Below are 15,233 nucleotides of genomic sequence, written 5' to 3' on the forward strand. Positions count from 1 at the left end.
AATCGCAGCATGCTTTTCTGTAATATTCAACCTAAACTCCGTATTCGTCAGACTGCCTGTGCTGATGGAGGTTACTGCGACTTGAAATTGCAAGTGTTCACTTATTTCCTTCATAGACAGTTGGGAAGATTTTAATTGTGTAATTTGCATTCAGGACACTGCAACGCCTTGCAAAAGTACTCACATCCATGAACTTTCTCACATTTTGTGACATTAAAACCACAATTTTATAGGGACTTTATTAGGACTGAGGCAGGAGGATGGATGACCACACAGCAGCTCTTCTTATGTGGAATGCAAAAAGGATCCATGAAGGGGTGAAGTGGAAAAAAATGTGGCTGACATTGGCATTCATCTCCCCTTAGTCAGAACTTTGTAGGACCCTCTATTGCTTTCAATACAGCGGTAAGTGTTTTGTGGTATGAGTCTATGGTTCAGTTATGAACAATTACAGACAGGTTTGCTCATTTAATAATAATAGTTCGAGCTCAGTCAGAGTGGACGGACAGCATTTAACCATTCCAGTGTTATTCACCCATCTACTCTTGCTCTCACCCTCTTTCCTGTCCCTCCATCCCCCACAGTATGATGCTGCCACCACCATGTCTCCCTGTGGTGAAATGCACAGGACTAACATGCTGCATGTAGAACAAAATCTTAATCGAATTTCACCACAGCACCTTCTCCCACACCTTAGCTGTGTCCCTTACAGGGCTAGTGGCAATCCATTCACCAGTTTTGTTTATTATTTATTTATTTATTTATTGTATTTAATATTTTATTTTTATTAAACAGTATTCTATGAGAGATTCAGAGCTTTTGATATTGTTTTATAACCCAACCATGCATTAAATTTCTCCAAAACTTTATCTATGACCTGCCTGATGTGTTCCTTAGTCGTCATGATGTTTGCTTACTAATGCCATCTATCAAACTTCAGAGGCGTCCACAAAACAGCTGCATTTTTCAAGAGACAATATGAAATACACTACTTTTTTTTTTTTATTTTGAAGATAATTGTTCAGTTGTACTTAACACAGGACATCAGAATAAATTTTCAAATTTTAGGTGACGTACTTTGCTTCCACTTAATCAAAAGCCACTTTGTGGTGGTTTATCACATCTACTACAACTAAAACACACTTCATGTGACACCATATGGAAACGATGATAAACATTTGCTGAAATACATTAGCTTTAGACTTATCTTAGACTTACATGTGATGTCTTATCACCATTTGAGTTCAGATTAGCTTATTAAAACAACCCATAACCATTCAGAGACAAATGAACAATGCTTCTTGATTCTAATATGAACTGACTGCAGAGGTCATGACCACAAGCTGTTGTTAGTTCTGCAAACTGTAGATAGTCATTTCAAAAATAATGAACAGCCAATAAAAGCTAAAGAACTACAGTCAAACTCTAAACAACTACTGCACAAGTCATTTTTAAAAGAATTTAGAAACAGAAGATTTAGTAGTTTTTCTCAAGAAAAGAGAATCAACATGTCAGCCTCTCTTTTCTTTTCCCATTTCAAAAGCATTTCTGATTTGACCAAATGACAAACGTGAGGTATGTCCCTTTGTGTTTTGTTGGTTTTATTTTCCAAAACGCTAAAAAAAATCTCATCTAAACCATAATGAAAGAGTATGAAATGTTAAAAATCTGCATCTCCGAGACAGTGAGTGTCCTCAGAGAGCATTAGCGCAGGCATTATCTCGGTGAGCCAGACTGTTCGGTAGTAAACACCCTGGCAATTGGCCTTGTAGTAAACTCTCGGCGGAGCTGCCGCAGCAGAGCTTGGAGTGTTGTAACCGTCCTGGCACGGAGATGTGGGTCACGCTAGGCTGTCCTCTCCCTCACCCCGCCACCGCAGCCCCAAACCCTGATGAGATTAGCCGGCCAGCCAGAGGCTCAGTGGTGGTAAAACACAAACACCAGTGATTACGTGGACATTAAAGTCCGATCCCCTCACACTTTAGCTTGGATCCCCTTGTGCGGGGTCACAAACAGGTTACTGTCACGACTATGCTACCATCGGCGTCATACTTTATGCAGAACTGCCTTCCCTCCCCCCACCTCCCGCAATTCCAGACATGAAAAAAATGTAGCAAGTTTCTCCACACAAAAATATGAGACAGCAACAGTTTAAACTTTCCAGCAACCTAACAAAAGTACATGTCTACTCAACTTATCTGGTAGCCACTTGAAAAGAACAAGAAGCAGCTTATTTGTCCTCCTATTAGTCTTGCATGTTTGGCTCAGAAAAAATTAATGACCACGATGACTGGTGAGTTGAAAATCAGTGTCAGAAATGGGATTAGGCAGGTTGGAATGCCAGGCTAATCACTCATCAGCGACGGCCAGGAGAAACGACCTCCTTAAGGAGGAGGGGCGGCTTTTATAAAGCTTTGATTACTGCGAACTCTTAAAACCGCATCCGATGAGTAAAGACAAGCGCTGGTCCACCCCCACGTTTACTGGGCCAGTTGCCCCCTGGATTCCTGTAAATACGTGATGTCATAGAGCTTAATGATGCCCAGACTAACACAGCCGAAGAGTTGAGAAAAAAAATAAATAAATATTGCAGAGCTGAAATTAAAAAAATAAATAAATACAGTATTTAAAGCAGAATCCAGTCTAATAAAAGGTTGCGTCTCCATAATGAATTTTATGTCTCTGTGGGATGGATAATCATGTAGATGAAAATCATCACTTTCATCTGCACTCTGTCAGGAGCAAAACATCAAAAGCAAAGGTTAGATGGAGAGTGCCCAAAAAGAGAGAGACACTTTCTCCCGTTCTCCCAAGCGCAGACTGGAACGGACAGTTGTTTCCAGTTGCTACATTTAAAAGGGCCCATCATAAAGACTGGCGAGAGGAAACAGGATAAGCGATCGAGCCAAAGCAGTAAAAACAAACAAAAAAAAAAAAACTCTCTGGGAAACTTGAAAGTCACACAAATGAAGTCTGTGTCTGCCATCTGGAAACAATAAACAAACAAAACCCAGCAGCCAAACAAACACCACAAAATGGCAGAAGGGGGGAGAGAAACAAAGAGAGATTTAAAAAAGAGCGAGAAATGGTTTCAGACATTTGGACTGTGAGTATGTTGAATGAATGACAGCGAGAGGGGAGGGTGTCGGTGTTAAAAATGTGTGCGGCATGCATCATTAGCAGACACTGATGGGAGGACAGACACAGACACAGGCCTTTGTATAAAACAGCCTTTGATGCTAGGGAGATGGCCCTGCTGTTTGAATGTGTGTGGTACCACTGAAACCTGGTTCTAATGAAGTGCAGTGCTAACAGGAGGCCGCCTGTCTGTAACCAGCGCCGAGATGAGAAGTTACCAACAAGTCCCAAATTCAGCAAAATACCAAAACAAAGTAGTCGGCTATCTGCTCTTTGATCAGAAAAACACATCATGTTTGACACGTTCTAACAGGAGGTTTTATTCTTTTTTTTTTTTTTACAGGAAAACCGTTACAGTGTACCTCAAATTTCACAGAACTTGCTCATGTTATGTTTGGTATAAACACTGAAAGAAAAATGAACCTTATCTTAGGTCTGTTATCAGTACCCCTTTGCTTCCTAGTGCCAGTAAGCTGGCTGAAAGAAGGCTGCTACACTTTACCTTCACTTACAAGAAAGACAGATTCAGCGATCTGGAAACAAAAGCCGACAGTTATTACATGGAAACTATGGGTGTTTTCACACATCAGATATTTAGTCCATTTAGCAGCAACTGTATTGACGCCACCTCGGCTGCAAAAAAACCCCTAGAGAAGTTTGTTTATGGTGCAAGCATAATCCATCCTTAATCCAACAACTTCCAGGTAAACAATGCAAGCTTGAGTGAACATCTTTCCCGTAAAACAATACAGACAATCCTGAACATTCTCTTCATGGCTGTTATCAAACAACAGAGTGTGTTCAGTCCGTGTTGACTTCAGAGCCGCTGACACACAGACTGCTACAGGACATCCTTGCTGCCTACTGCCATCAACATCTACAACAACTATGAAGCAAATAGGATGAGTTAAGACATTTAATTTGCCTCTAGGATTAATAAAGTATATTGGATTTTAGCTGAACTAAACTAAGTTGTGTTACTTTACAGGATGCAGTAAACAAACTAAAACAATGGCAAAGTTTTATGTGTAAGGCATAAAACATTATGCAACTTTCACAATGTCTTATTCGGTATATCTTCTCAGATAATTTTGCCTGAATCTCTCTATGGACCTCCGTGTCAGCTCACAACACAGAATGTGCTTTCTGTATTTACATTTGGAATATAAAAGAATCTCAATTTTCATTGTTTTTTGTGGTCTTAATCACAGAGCTGTGGCATCAATTACATCATAACTTGATGTCTATTTGTGGCCTGTCGCCCTGTTCTCATAGCGAACTATCAGTCTTCCTGAACCGAGCCCTAAAGGGCTTTATACGCTGTAAACAACAACAAATAATGTTTTGTTTAGTTTTAAAATCTGACTTTCTACCTTGCAACAAGATGTAAATTAAGTATTTAAAGAGAAGTTTTGAAATTCTTAGTTTTAGGTGCATCTGTGTGAACCTGGCAAGCAAATATAAAACATATGATGTAGCAGCCTTCTCTGAGCAGGCCAACAGTTATTTAACATGCTAGAAACCCTAAACCACAATGGTGCTAATTTTACAAGTTGTCCAACATCTGTCTCACTCGGTGTTGTCCCAAATGTCAACTTGTACCTTCAATGTCAGTCTGACATTGAAGGTATGTTAATGAGTAAACGTTAATGACTGAGAGGAAATCGTAAAGAATGTAAAAGAAAGAAAAACAAGCAACAACTGTTCTGGGGAGATTCACAAGCAATGGTTTTCTGGCATCTGAAAAAAGTGTAGCGCAATAATATAATGTAGTGTAATATAGCAAGCGTACTTCATCACTTAAATGAAATGAAACCATACACACAACACACAAGAAACAGCGGATTTACGGCTCTTGTAGAATCAAAGAAATGATTCCGTCTGGATCTACTGGGATAAATTAAACGACTAAAAAACTGAGAAGATCCATACCATGAATTGTAATAGAATGAAATGACATTATTTAATTACTTAGCAGTCACCTAGTTTAAATGTACATATTGGTCATCAAGTCAGAATTTATGCATTATCAAATGCCCATTATGTGAAATGTCCAATTGTGCATTTAATGAAATACCTATAGTTAAAAGGTGTGGAGTAATCTCATTCAGTTGTTAAATAACAAAAGTATTAACTTTTTTAAGCAATAAATGCAACTACAACACTAGTTTATCAAATTTCTTTCTCGTTTTACTGTATTTCTTTAGGGCTACTATGGATATCTTGTTTAATAACTCACTCAAATTCAAGCTCCAGTAATAAGGTCATTACTTGCTGGCATTACTTGGTATCTTAGAAACAACATATTTCTCACAGCAAGTAGAGAACTTGTTCAACACAACACTGCATATCGAGAATTACTTTCAGATACTCCAAACAACATTTCCGCGACCAATTATTGAATTCCAGATACTGATTAGATAAAGCATTTGGAAAAAATAACCTACCTATCCGTTTCCATTCCCAAGGTCTAGTGACAACACTGACACCAAGAGGTTCACTTAAGGACTGCAGCCCTGGTTTTGTACATTAGAAATAACCTCACATAACACGCATATTTAACATGTGTGTGTGAAAGGGGAGCCACAAAAAAAAAAAAGAAAAAGAAACATACATTAAAAAAAAGCCACACATGAACATAAATCCCCTGCTGAGCTTGGTTAAATACTCGGCTATAAAATGGGCCTCTCATTAGTGTTCTGTGTATCAGACCGGAAATTCTGGGTATAGTATACCTCATCGTCCTAAAACTACTCACCATCCACATGGCCACAAGAACAATGCATGGCTGTCAGAAGACTAAAACACAACTCTGGCATAGGAGAGGACGGAATCAGAAGAGTTTAAGATTTGAATCATTAATCTAAGTTAAATCAGTCCCATCTGCTTTATTACATTCACTTTTAAACATTGTCTGCTTTATAACTCCACCGATTCTGACCTGACTGTGATTTGTCAAGACATAAAAAGCCAGTTATTAGAACAACATGTAATAAAATCACAAAGCATTGCATAATCTTTATAAATGATAACCTAATCACCGCACTCGTATTGGCTCACATCTGTAAGCAGAAACATGGGTCTCCCACTTGTGTTGTCATTAAAAACAGAAACTGTTTCCCCAGCTCCTCATTTGATCCAACCCCCACGTTCAAATCCTTAACCACATAAACCGCCCGTTAGCCAAGTCCACCCCATGTTTCGAGAACAAAATTCTTTTGTTGCAATTGTTCACACATTCCTCCCTCGTCGTGTTTATACAGATGCAGCTCCATGTGCTCTCCGGGGTCGTAAGAAGTCCTACACCGCGGCCCGAAGATGTGCTGTTGATCAAAGGCGTTGGAGCTCGAGGAGGAGCGCTCGTTTTTAGTTGTTTTTGTTCCCTCTTTCTTCTTCTGTGGGATACAGGTTACTGCATCCATCTGCTGGCCTCATGTATCCACCTTAGTCAGTGCTGAGACAAGTGTAGGCCTCTCTTCTTGCTGTCTCAACCATGTTTACTCAGCTGGTTTCCACAGCAATCGCCAGGACTTTGTTTTTGCACAGCAACATGTGTTAACTTAATGCTCTGTAATGGATTTCAAAGGCAAGCTTAGCAGGTAATAGGGCAATTTATCGATTCGTTTGCTTAAAATTAGTCTTAATTGTAAAAGAAAAATAAAACACACCTCTAAGAAGATTTAGGCTCAAGACAGAAAAAAACAAACAAACAAACAAAAGCTAACACATTTTTTTTAAGCTGCGCAAACAATTAAAGAATAGATAAACCACATAATAGTCAAGAAGACATGAGGGTTAAAGTTGCCTGCCCAGTGTGCTCAGCCCTTCCTATATGTGCAGAATTTGGTTACAAAGTCCCAGTGGTTGTTTTCTTGCTTGATTGGATTATGGCCACACACCTTAAGCTCAGCTTCCACCACCAATCAATGAGGAAATGAGGTGTCAACACTCTGGTGTTTATTCAACACTCATTTATTTTTCTACCGGAAGCTAAGAAAAGCTCGGCCACAGAGGCCTGCCAGATGGGCAGGAGGTAGTCTGGTGAAGCATTTAGAAGAACAGGAGATTATTAACGGTGTTAGCGAGTCTTTATTGTATGGAATTAGTAAAATACAGAGTTCATTTTCTTTATTGCGCATTTGTGTAGCACAATAATGTTTTTATAATGACTTTTTAACTACATTAACACGGTATAACATTACCGAGATATGCTAACATTTGTCTCCGGAGAGGAGACGTGCTTTAAAGCTTCAAGCTGAGCATCCATTTGACAAAGCTAAAAAAATGTTGATGAGAAGACAGCAGAAAGTCTGTAATGCTTCCAGTCAGCATGAGGTGCCATCAACATAAAATTCTGCACAGTAGCCGCCACTTAATACAACCGGGGCAATCGAAAATTCCCCTTCCAGTTATAGACCAATGCCGCTGCATTACTATTGTAGCATGAATGCCAAGTGTCTGCACGGCTTTATGCCCCCTCTTTTAATTGAAAACGTTATAGGGGTGCATTACACTTAGGTTTTTTATAGGTAGTGCTATAAAGCCCTAGCAGGCCCTGTGAGGGGAAACTGCCCATTAACTTATAAGGTCCAGGCCTTGGCTCTCTTAATTGACAACCTCTAGGCTACTTTCATCACTTGTCGACTTCATAGTGGCAGCCAATGCTTCCTCCAGGATGCTGTTGCATCTTTGACATGAGGGTGTTTGTGACAAAGAGCAGTCTGCCGCCAACGCCGCGACGAGAGCTCTAGGCTGTCCATAAAACAAGCACACGCATTCCTTCCAAGAAGGCTGCATTTAACCACTGAACTACTGGGTCACAGAAATACACGGCAAAATTTGGTATGAAGAGTTTCTGCTTAAGAGTCAGTAGTAGCGTATTTCTGCAAAAGAACATATCCTGAAATGTTCGTCTAACTTCATGTACACTTAGAAAATTTGAAGTGCAAAATTAAAAAGGAGATAGCGTAATGGTATCTGTGAAAACTTCAAGTTAAACAGTGCAAGCACAGTGTTAAACACTTATAGGCAGACCTACAAGACTGGTGTGAAAATCACTTCACACTTTAACTTAGCAAGACAGTCAGTTTTGTGCCTCTGGAAATTTATGCCTCCCCAATTACACCCGCATGTCACAAAGTAGCTGACAGACTCACAACTACCTCTGGAATTTTAAAAACACTCGTACAGAAATTAAGCCGTTGTAAGTTCACTCCTCCGACGAAACACTAAAACTGTAGAATTGCTATCAGTAAAACTCCTGAAGTGTAATTTTGCAAGATCATTCAAGATCGGTCAATTGAAAAAAAAATAATTATATTTTTTTTGTAAGAACTTTACAAAGATTCTAAATATGTAGTCACACAAGTCCTGTTAAGTCAACTTTAATCAAAATGTCAAAGGTTAATTTGGGAAAGTGTGACTATGCAATTGAACTCTGATGTGGAACAAAAAAGCACACTCTGGACCACCTAAAAACCTAGGTCTTGGTTTGGTTGAAGTGAACTGTAGTGCAGTTCGAATGATATATGTGAATGCAAGCGGACTGGAAGATGAACGGGTTTTACAAAGGGTATGCTGGGTTTAACACAGTGCCATGTGAAAGCAAACCACGCTTTCACACACTAAAAATGTAACAAATTTTGGTCAACAACTGAATCAAGTCTACTTCGTTTCAGATATGAAAACCTGACACCAAATAGAAGAACTTAAGTCCTTCTATAGTGTCTTTGAGGCAGGATCACCACTACCTTTTTCATGTTTAAAATTCCTGCTTTTACTTATGTATGTATGGATGTGTGGATGGATGAATGGATAAAGAATAAGTTTAAATAAAAGTATGTTTATGTATTTGGGAGACACTTTCATCCAAACTGATTTACGAATAAGAACAAAACTGGTCTTAGCAGAAAGACCACTAGTCAGGCTCTGTCAGAGGTGACAGTGTACAAATAGAGTTTAACTATAGAGGGAGAGCGAGTGGAGCTGAGGTGGTAAGGAGGTACAGTGTAGGTACTCAGGTAAGAGGGATAATATGATGTAAATGAGGCAAAGTCCTGAATCAAACCCGGGCCAGTTGTGTCGAGGACTGTAGCTTCCTTATGCTGCACATGCTCTACCACTACCGCCTATTATATTTTTCCAGACTGTATTTTGCTTTTCCATACTTATCCACAATTTGAAAATACTTCAAACCAGAGATGTCAAAGTCCAGTCTTTTGGAGCTGGCAGCCTTGTTTAACTTTTATTTGTGTCCCATATACAATACACCTGAATCAAATAGTGAATCATATCCCCCCAGAGTAAAATTAAGACATACAATGATATTTAACCCAGTTTTATTGAAACCGAGACATCTAAAAGCTGGAGTACACTGGTTCTCAAGGAAAGTTGTGCTTCAGGTAAATGTCGTACTTTTCCAGACTGTGTAAGAACACTTATTACAAAAATAAAAGAATGAAAATAACACAAATTGCCATGTTGATCTTAATATAGCTGGACTAATACTTCAGTTCATGCAAAAAGATATACCTATTAAACTGATAAGCGTGAAAATTTGCAGTCAATAATAATTGTCAAAAATCAAATCCTTAATTATAAGGTCACAAAAGTATAAAATAGTTTTTGTTCTTTTGTTAAACAAAATATCAAACTCAACTTTTCTCATCTAGCATGAACACGTATGAGAAATCACAGAGACGCAAAAACTGAGACTCCATGAATGCAAGGTTTGTGACTGCTATTGAAAAGAATCAGATAGGCATTTGATTTATTTATTCAAAAGCCTATCTGGTTATTTGTTAAGGCTATGTCTATTATCCTCACTTTAATAAATAAAAAGAAACAAATTAGATGGACTTTGTTTTCCACAGAAATTCTGCACACTTAAACTTTTCCAATAATTGGTCACATATACATATTCTCTCAGTAGCACGCAAAATCTATATACGCTCTTCAGAAGAAAGCTCAAAGAATTTTAAATGCATTAGATTATTATTATCCAACTAGTTAAATTGTTATGGCCTTGTACAATTTTAGGATTTAGCTGAACTTAAAAGTCCATTGACAATGTTCAAAACTTATAATAAGTTCTTTACTTGTTTTTTTTTTGTTGTTGTTTTTTTAAAACATAAAGGTCAGGATAAATATTAAAAACAACGTTTGGTTTGATAAACTAAACCAACGATCCTTTATGAGTTTGTCTAAAGACTTAGCAATAACTCCTTAGAAATAGCTTTTTTGAAAAATATACAGGAAAAATGCTACTGTTTTGATTTTGATATTGCTGTGGATACTAAAAGAACTTAGCTACCAGATATTTTTTCTGAAATGTTTAAAAATTACCAACGTAAAATAAATGCCTTTATTTTCTGAAATATACAGATTTGAAGTTCATTAACATTTCGGGTTACTCCAAGAAATAAGACTAGCTTAATAATTGTGCACATGCTGTATGTCCAAACATATTAAAGTCAGTCCATTTTAAATTCTCACATGCCATTAAAGCTATATTGATAGTTATTTATTTAACGTAAAACCTGTTAAATATTACCATGACCAAAGTTGAGTGTTGCAACATATGTTTACATGACACACATGACCGTTTTCTCCAGTAAGTTTCTCACAGATGTTGATCTTATTTTAGTTTGACAAAAGCATGTCTAAGCATATATTAGTTGTATTGTGTAGCCACAAAACCTCTATAAGCATTGCTAATTCAAGTTCAAACCCTACTGTACACTTCTGTTGAGCAAACAAAGCAAGTGACCTTCAGCTGACCGCAGCAACATAGCAGCAGCCAGAAATGTTGTCTGGAAATGATTTCTACACGCAGCAAAAAAATACTAAGAGTTATGTAAACATTCAGAAACAGACTTACAGTGCAGGAAGACGTCTCACAGCTCTGACAATGTGCGCAGCCATGTTTCTCTGTGACGCATGAAACAAGTATGCAGCGATTGGCCTCAAAAGGTACTCCCACGTGCTGATTTAGTCATGTGATTGGATAGCGTAGTAAGAGGGGCGGGGCTTGGGCTCCTACAAGCACATGGTAAAGTAAACAGGGAAGATGCACAGAACTTGCTGGCAGCAAGAGACTGCTTAATGTAGACTTTTGTTCTGTAATAAATATGGCAAATCCGTATATTTAAAAGTTAGAGTGAAATTCATATCTTTTTTTATCTTTATTATGTGCTGGTTGCCTTCTTTTTGATTGCCACGTCCCAGAGAAAAACGTGAAAAATATTTTTGGAAAAAAGCTCAAAGAGAGAGAGATTTGTGGGCAAGGCATTTCACCCCAGGAGTTGTCTCTCACAGCAGTGGTGAATTACTACCACCAGCATCAGCCAGGTTCTGGTGTTGTGGACAAATGACACGCAGGATTTCCCGTGAGGAGGTCTGCAGGGGATTGGCTTCAAATGTCATAGTTCAAGGGCAGTTTTGTAGCCTGATTTCAGAAATGTGTGCTGATGCTTGCTTGTCTTACTGTACACCTTGAAAACTGGAAAACAAAATGTTTTAGTTACTTTTTTTTCCCATTGCTTTTCGATAAAAACAATTTTATTTATCTACACAGCCGATAATTTAACAGGTTGTGGTACAAATATGTTATTTCAGTCATTGTTTAAGGTGAATTGCTGTCCCACATTACTTAAAGAATTTGAACTGTTGTGCATACAAGAACAGAGTTTTTGCAGGTATTATTCAATTATCTCTTTAGATTACTTGCAAACAATAAAAAGGGGAACAAATATCCTATTACCATGATTAAACTATTTTTTTTTATTTCATTATGATTCATAGGTGTACCAAAAATTATAGAACAAATTAATTTTGCACACATTTTCAGACATTCTGCTTGTTGTCTACGGTCATTTGAAGACTGTGTTCGCCTAATATTAATGACACGTAGTGCTCCTTTAGTATGTAAAGTATGATTCGTGGTGCTATTTAAGACTAAATATATTCAAGATGCCAAATTTGTTTTTTTTTATTTTAAGCAAGACAAAAGTGTAGAGACCCTCTTTCAGCCAGCTGCTCAGCTAGTGCATAGCAACATTTCGGTGGAGCTGTGGCTTTTGTCTCACTTCTTTTTGAAAGGAACTTAATTATATGATGGGATATTTTTAAGTGTTTTGAGATCTTGGTATGCCTTGATACCAGAAAACATGCCAGAAAAGGATGATTTCAAATAAATATGACAAAAAAGACATTGAGCTAAAAACAAAAGATCCATTGCCAGTTTTCCTTTTTTTTTTTTTTTCCCATGATGTAAATCTTAGAAAAATTGAGAATGTTTTGACATCTAAATAAAGCAAGGAAGGGTTCAAATCAATTGAAAAAATAAAAATAAAAAATGCGTCAAAGAAGGAAAATTCCATCTATGGGTTACTTGGAAACTACTCCATTCCCTCCCCCTTCTGTTCATTGAACACAATTGTTGTCCACTAATCCAGTTTTGATAGCATTTGGCACACTTTCTTTGGATCACAGCAAGATGCTCAACTTCCATTCTGGTCTCCCCTAGGAACCTCTGAGCTCGGGAAAGGCAGCCGACACCAGGTCGCGCCAGAGCGGGGGGCAGGAGGGGAGTAAGGTTCTCTGTGTCCTCATAAAGCACAGAAAATTATTTTTTGATCCGAGTCAACCCCAGACACATGCACGCACACATGGACCTGCTTGCAGGCTCATCAGACTGGCAGTTAATTTGAGATATATGCTGAATGCACGTTTATTCTTGTCAGTCTGTTCTGTAGTTTAATGTCGCTATCACCTAATGACCCCCCGAAAGACAACAGAATATAAAATATTATGTCAAAAGGGTAAGCTTTTTTTTCCTTTTTTTTTTTGCCCGTGCCTCCCTCTGTAGTCCCCCCGCCCCATCCAAATGTACAATGCATCACTAGGCCTTGATGCCTCAGAAGTCTGGGTTCATTAAAATCTTGAACGAGTGCCAAAGCTGTAGTCAGAGATAAAAAGAATATGAAAGGATAACAAAATTTATGGATGGCAAGACACCACCTCACCCTGGCATTTATAATAAACAAATGGTTTCTGTTTCCAATTTAAATTTCTCATTATACTGTGACTTTTGGAAAATGTGTTTTGATTTACCAACATTTTATCTGAAAAAACTGTATAATTGATTAGATTTACATGGCTCTGATTTTGATGCTGATCGCCTGCCTCCCCCCCAAACCCTCCGCAGCAGCCCCCAACCCACCTCCTCAACCCCTACCCCCCTACACCCCCCCCCCTAAAAAAAAAGATCTGAACAGCTCCTGAGGCACATTAACATCATATAAAACAAACCTACATATCAAACAGGCTTTTTTTCTGATAAAATAATTGGTTTAAAACCGGCACAGAAGCCAATTCAGCCCTTTGAACGGAACCTCTGTGAGGGCACCACAAAAAAAAAAAAAAAAAGTAGTGAGATAGACTTCACAGCCCAAGTGAGATGGACATCAATGCAGTGTGCCAGCAATGGCTGTATTAACCCATGGCTAAATCCCATCAGACAAATGTCAGTGTATCCGTTATGAAACCATGACATTTAGATCCAAGGTCTCCATTGTGGTTTTGGAGGGAGCCGATGTTTGTCCATTCTTCGCCTCCATCAAACCCGCGTAGGCTATAGCCTCACAGTCAACTGTACTGTGAACATGAAAAGATTAGAGATCATAGGGCTAGATTTATTGCATCATACACTTTTAATACTTTGGTGACATTGCAAAAAACAATTGCACGCAAAATGTAACAATCATTTTTTCATTCAATTTTTAAAAAAATATTTAGTCTGACATGCAATGCCTTGGACAAGTATAATTACTACTTGAAACTTTTCACAATCTGTCACACTACCTGAAACTTCAATCTCTGTGTTTCAGATAGACGAGCACAAAGCCCCACAAAGTGGAATCCTTGTAACACTTAACCGTGGTTTAATCCAAACCAGTCTGTCAAGCTCAGGCTATATGTTTAGGAATTTTGTTCAGGAATGTGAACTTCCACTCCAGTCTTTTGGAGCCTCAGATTTTCATCCAACACTTTTCTGTTTCTAGTCATCCACCTTCCCTTCACTTTTGAGCAACTTTCATGCCCCTCCTAAAGAAATGCTTCCCCACAGAATAACGCTGCCACCTCCATGCTTTGTGGCGAGAACAGGTCGTGTAAGATGGAGCTATTCAAAGGTTAAGACACTGTTTACAAAAATACGACTTTATGCTTCTCTATGCTTTTTCTTGGTCTTTGTGATGCTTTTTGTTCACTAACGTTCACTAAGAAACCTGAGGCCTTCAGAGACCAGCTGTATGTATAATGTGAAATGAGAAAGTAAATTATGTTTACTGATTCAGTGACCTCTAGTGACAGTCGGCTCCCATTTTTTTAATGCACGGCTGTTAGAATAAAGGGGTCTGAATACAAATGCATACCACACTTCAGATTATTACTTGTTAAAAATAAACTATTAGACATGTTTTGACTGTCTCTCACATAAACAAAGGAAAATACAAACAAAAAATTAAAAGAGAAGCAATTTCTTTATAAAGCCATTGTAGGAATCCAGTGGAAAAATATGCAGTGTTTTATTTTGAGCATTTTAAGTCTATAACAATGAAAGCACAAAAAATGTGCAAAAATATCACACCTACTCAGTGGCAGCCATACTTCCGAGACATGCCAACATGTGGCAAACTCCTCCTAATTTACCCCAGACAACCTTTCCAAACATCACCATCGTCACGGCAGCACACGAGCATGAATCCGGTCTGACATATCACGACCGCTCAGGTGTCACGAGCTGTGAGGAGCAAAAACCACATTCAAGAATTGGACAGTGTGTCATAAAGATCTCATGTTAAGAGGGCAGCACCTATGAGCTACGTGGCTGAAAATCACGTGACGAACAATTATTGCCTCCTTACATTAGTTTAACCCCACCTCCCTCTATGGCTTCCCCTCTCAGGCATCGGTTGGGGTGAGACTGTTGGGTTGAGGCAGTGGGAAGCAGAGATTGGTGTAGTTGGCAAAGAGGAATAATATATTTATATATATATATATATATAACCTTCATTACTCTGCTTTTTCCTCCT

General features: G+C 38.4%; 1 protein-coding gene across 2 annotated transcripts in view; it reads right to left on the reverse strand.

Annotated features, from left to right (window-relative positions):
- Positions 1 to 11,066, reverse strand: part of clybl (citrate lyase beta like) — a 63,643-nt gene extending 52,577 nt beyond the window's left edge. For both annotated transcript variants that reach the window (XM_044132162.1, XM_044132163.1), the window contains exon 1: positions 11,018 to 11,066. In XM_044132162.1, the coding sequence (XP_043988097.1) occupies positions 11,018 to 11,061 (44 nt within the window). In that variant the 5' untranslated portion in view covers positions 11,062 to 11,066. The remainder of the gene's footprint in view (positions 1 to 11,017) is intronic.
- Between the last annotated feature and the right edge of the window lie 4,167 nt (positions 11,067 to 15,233).

The sequence above is a fragment of the Gambusia affinis genome, linkage group LG11 (assembly GCF_019740435.1).
Source record: "Gambusia affinis linkage group LG11, SWU_Gaff_1.0, whole genome shotgun sequence".
In the NCBI taxonomy this organism is placed as follows: Eukaryota; Metazoa; Chordata; class Actinopteri; order Cyprinodontiformes; family Poeciliidae; genus Gambusia; species Gambusia affinis.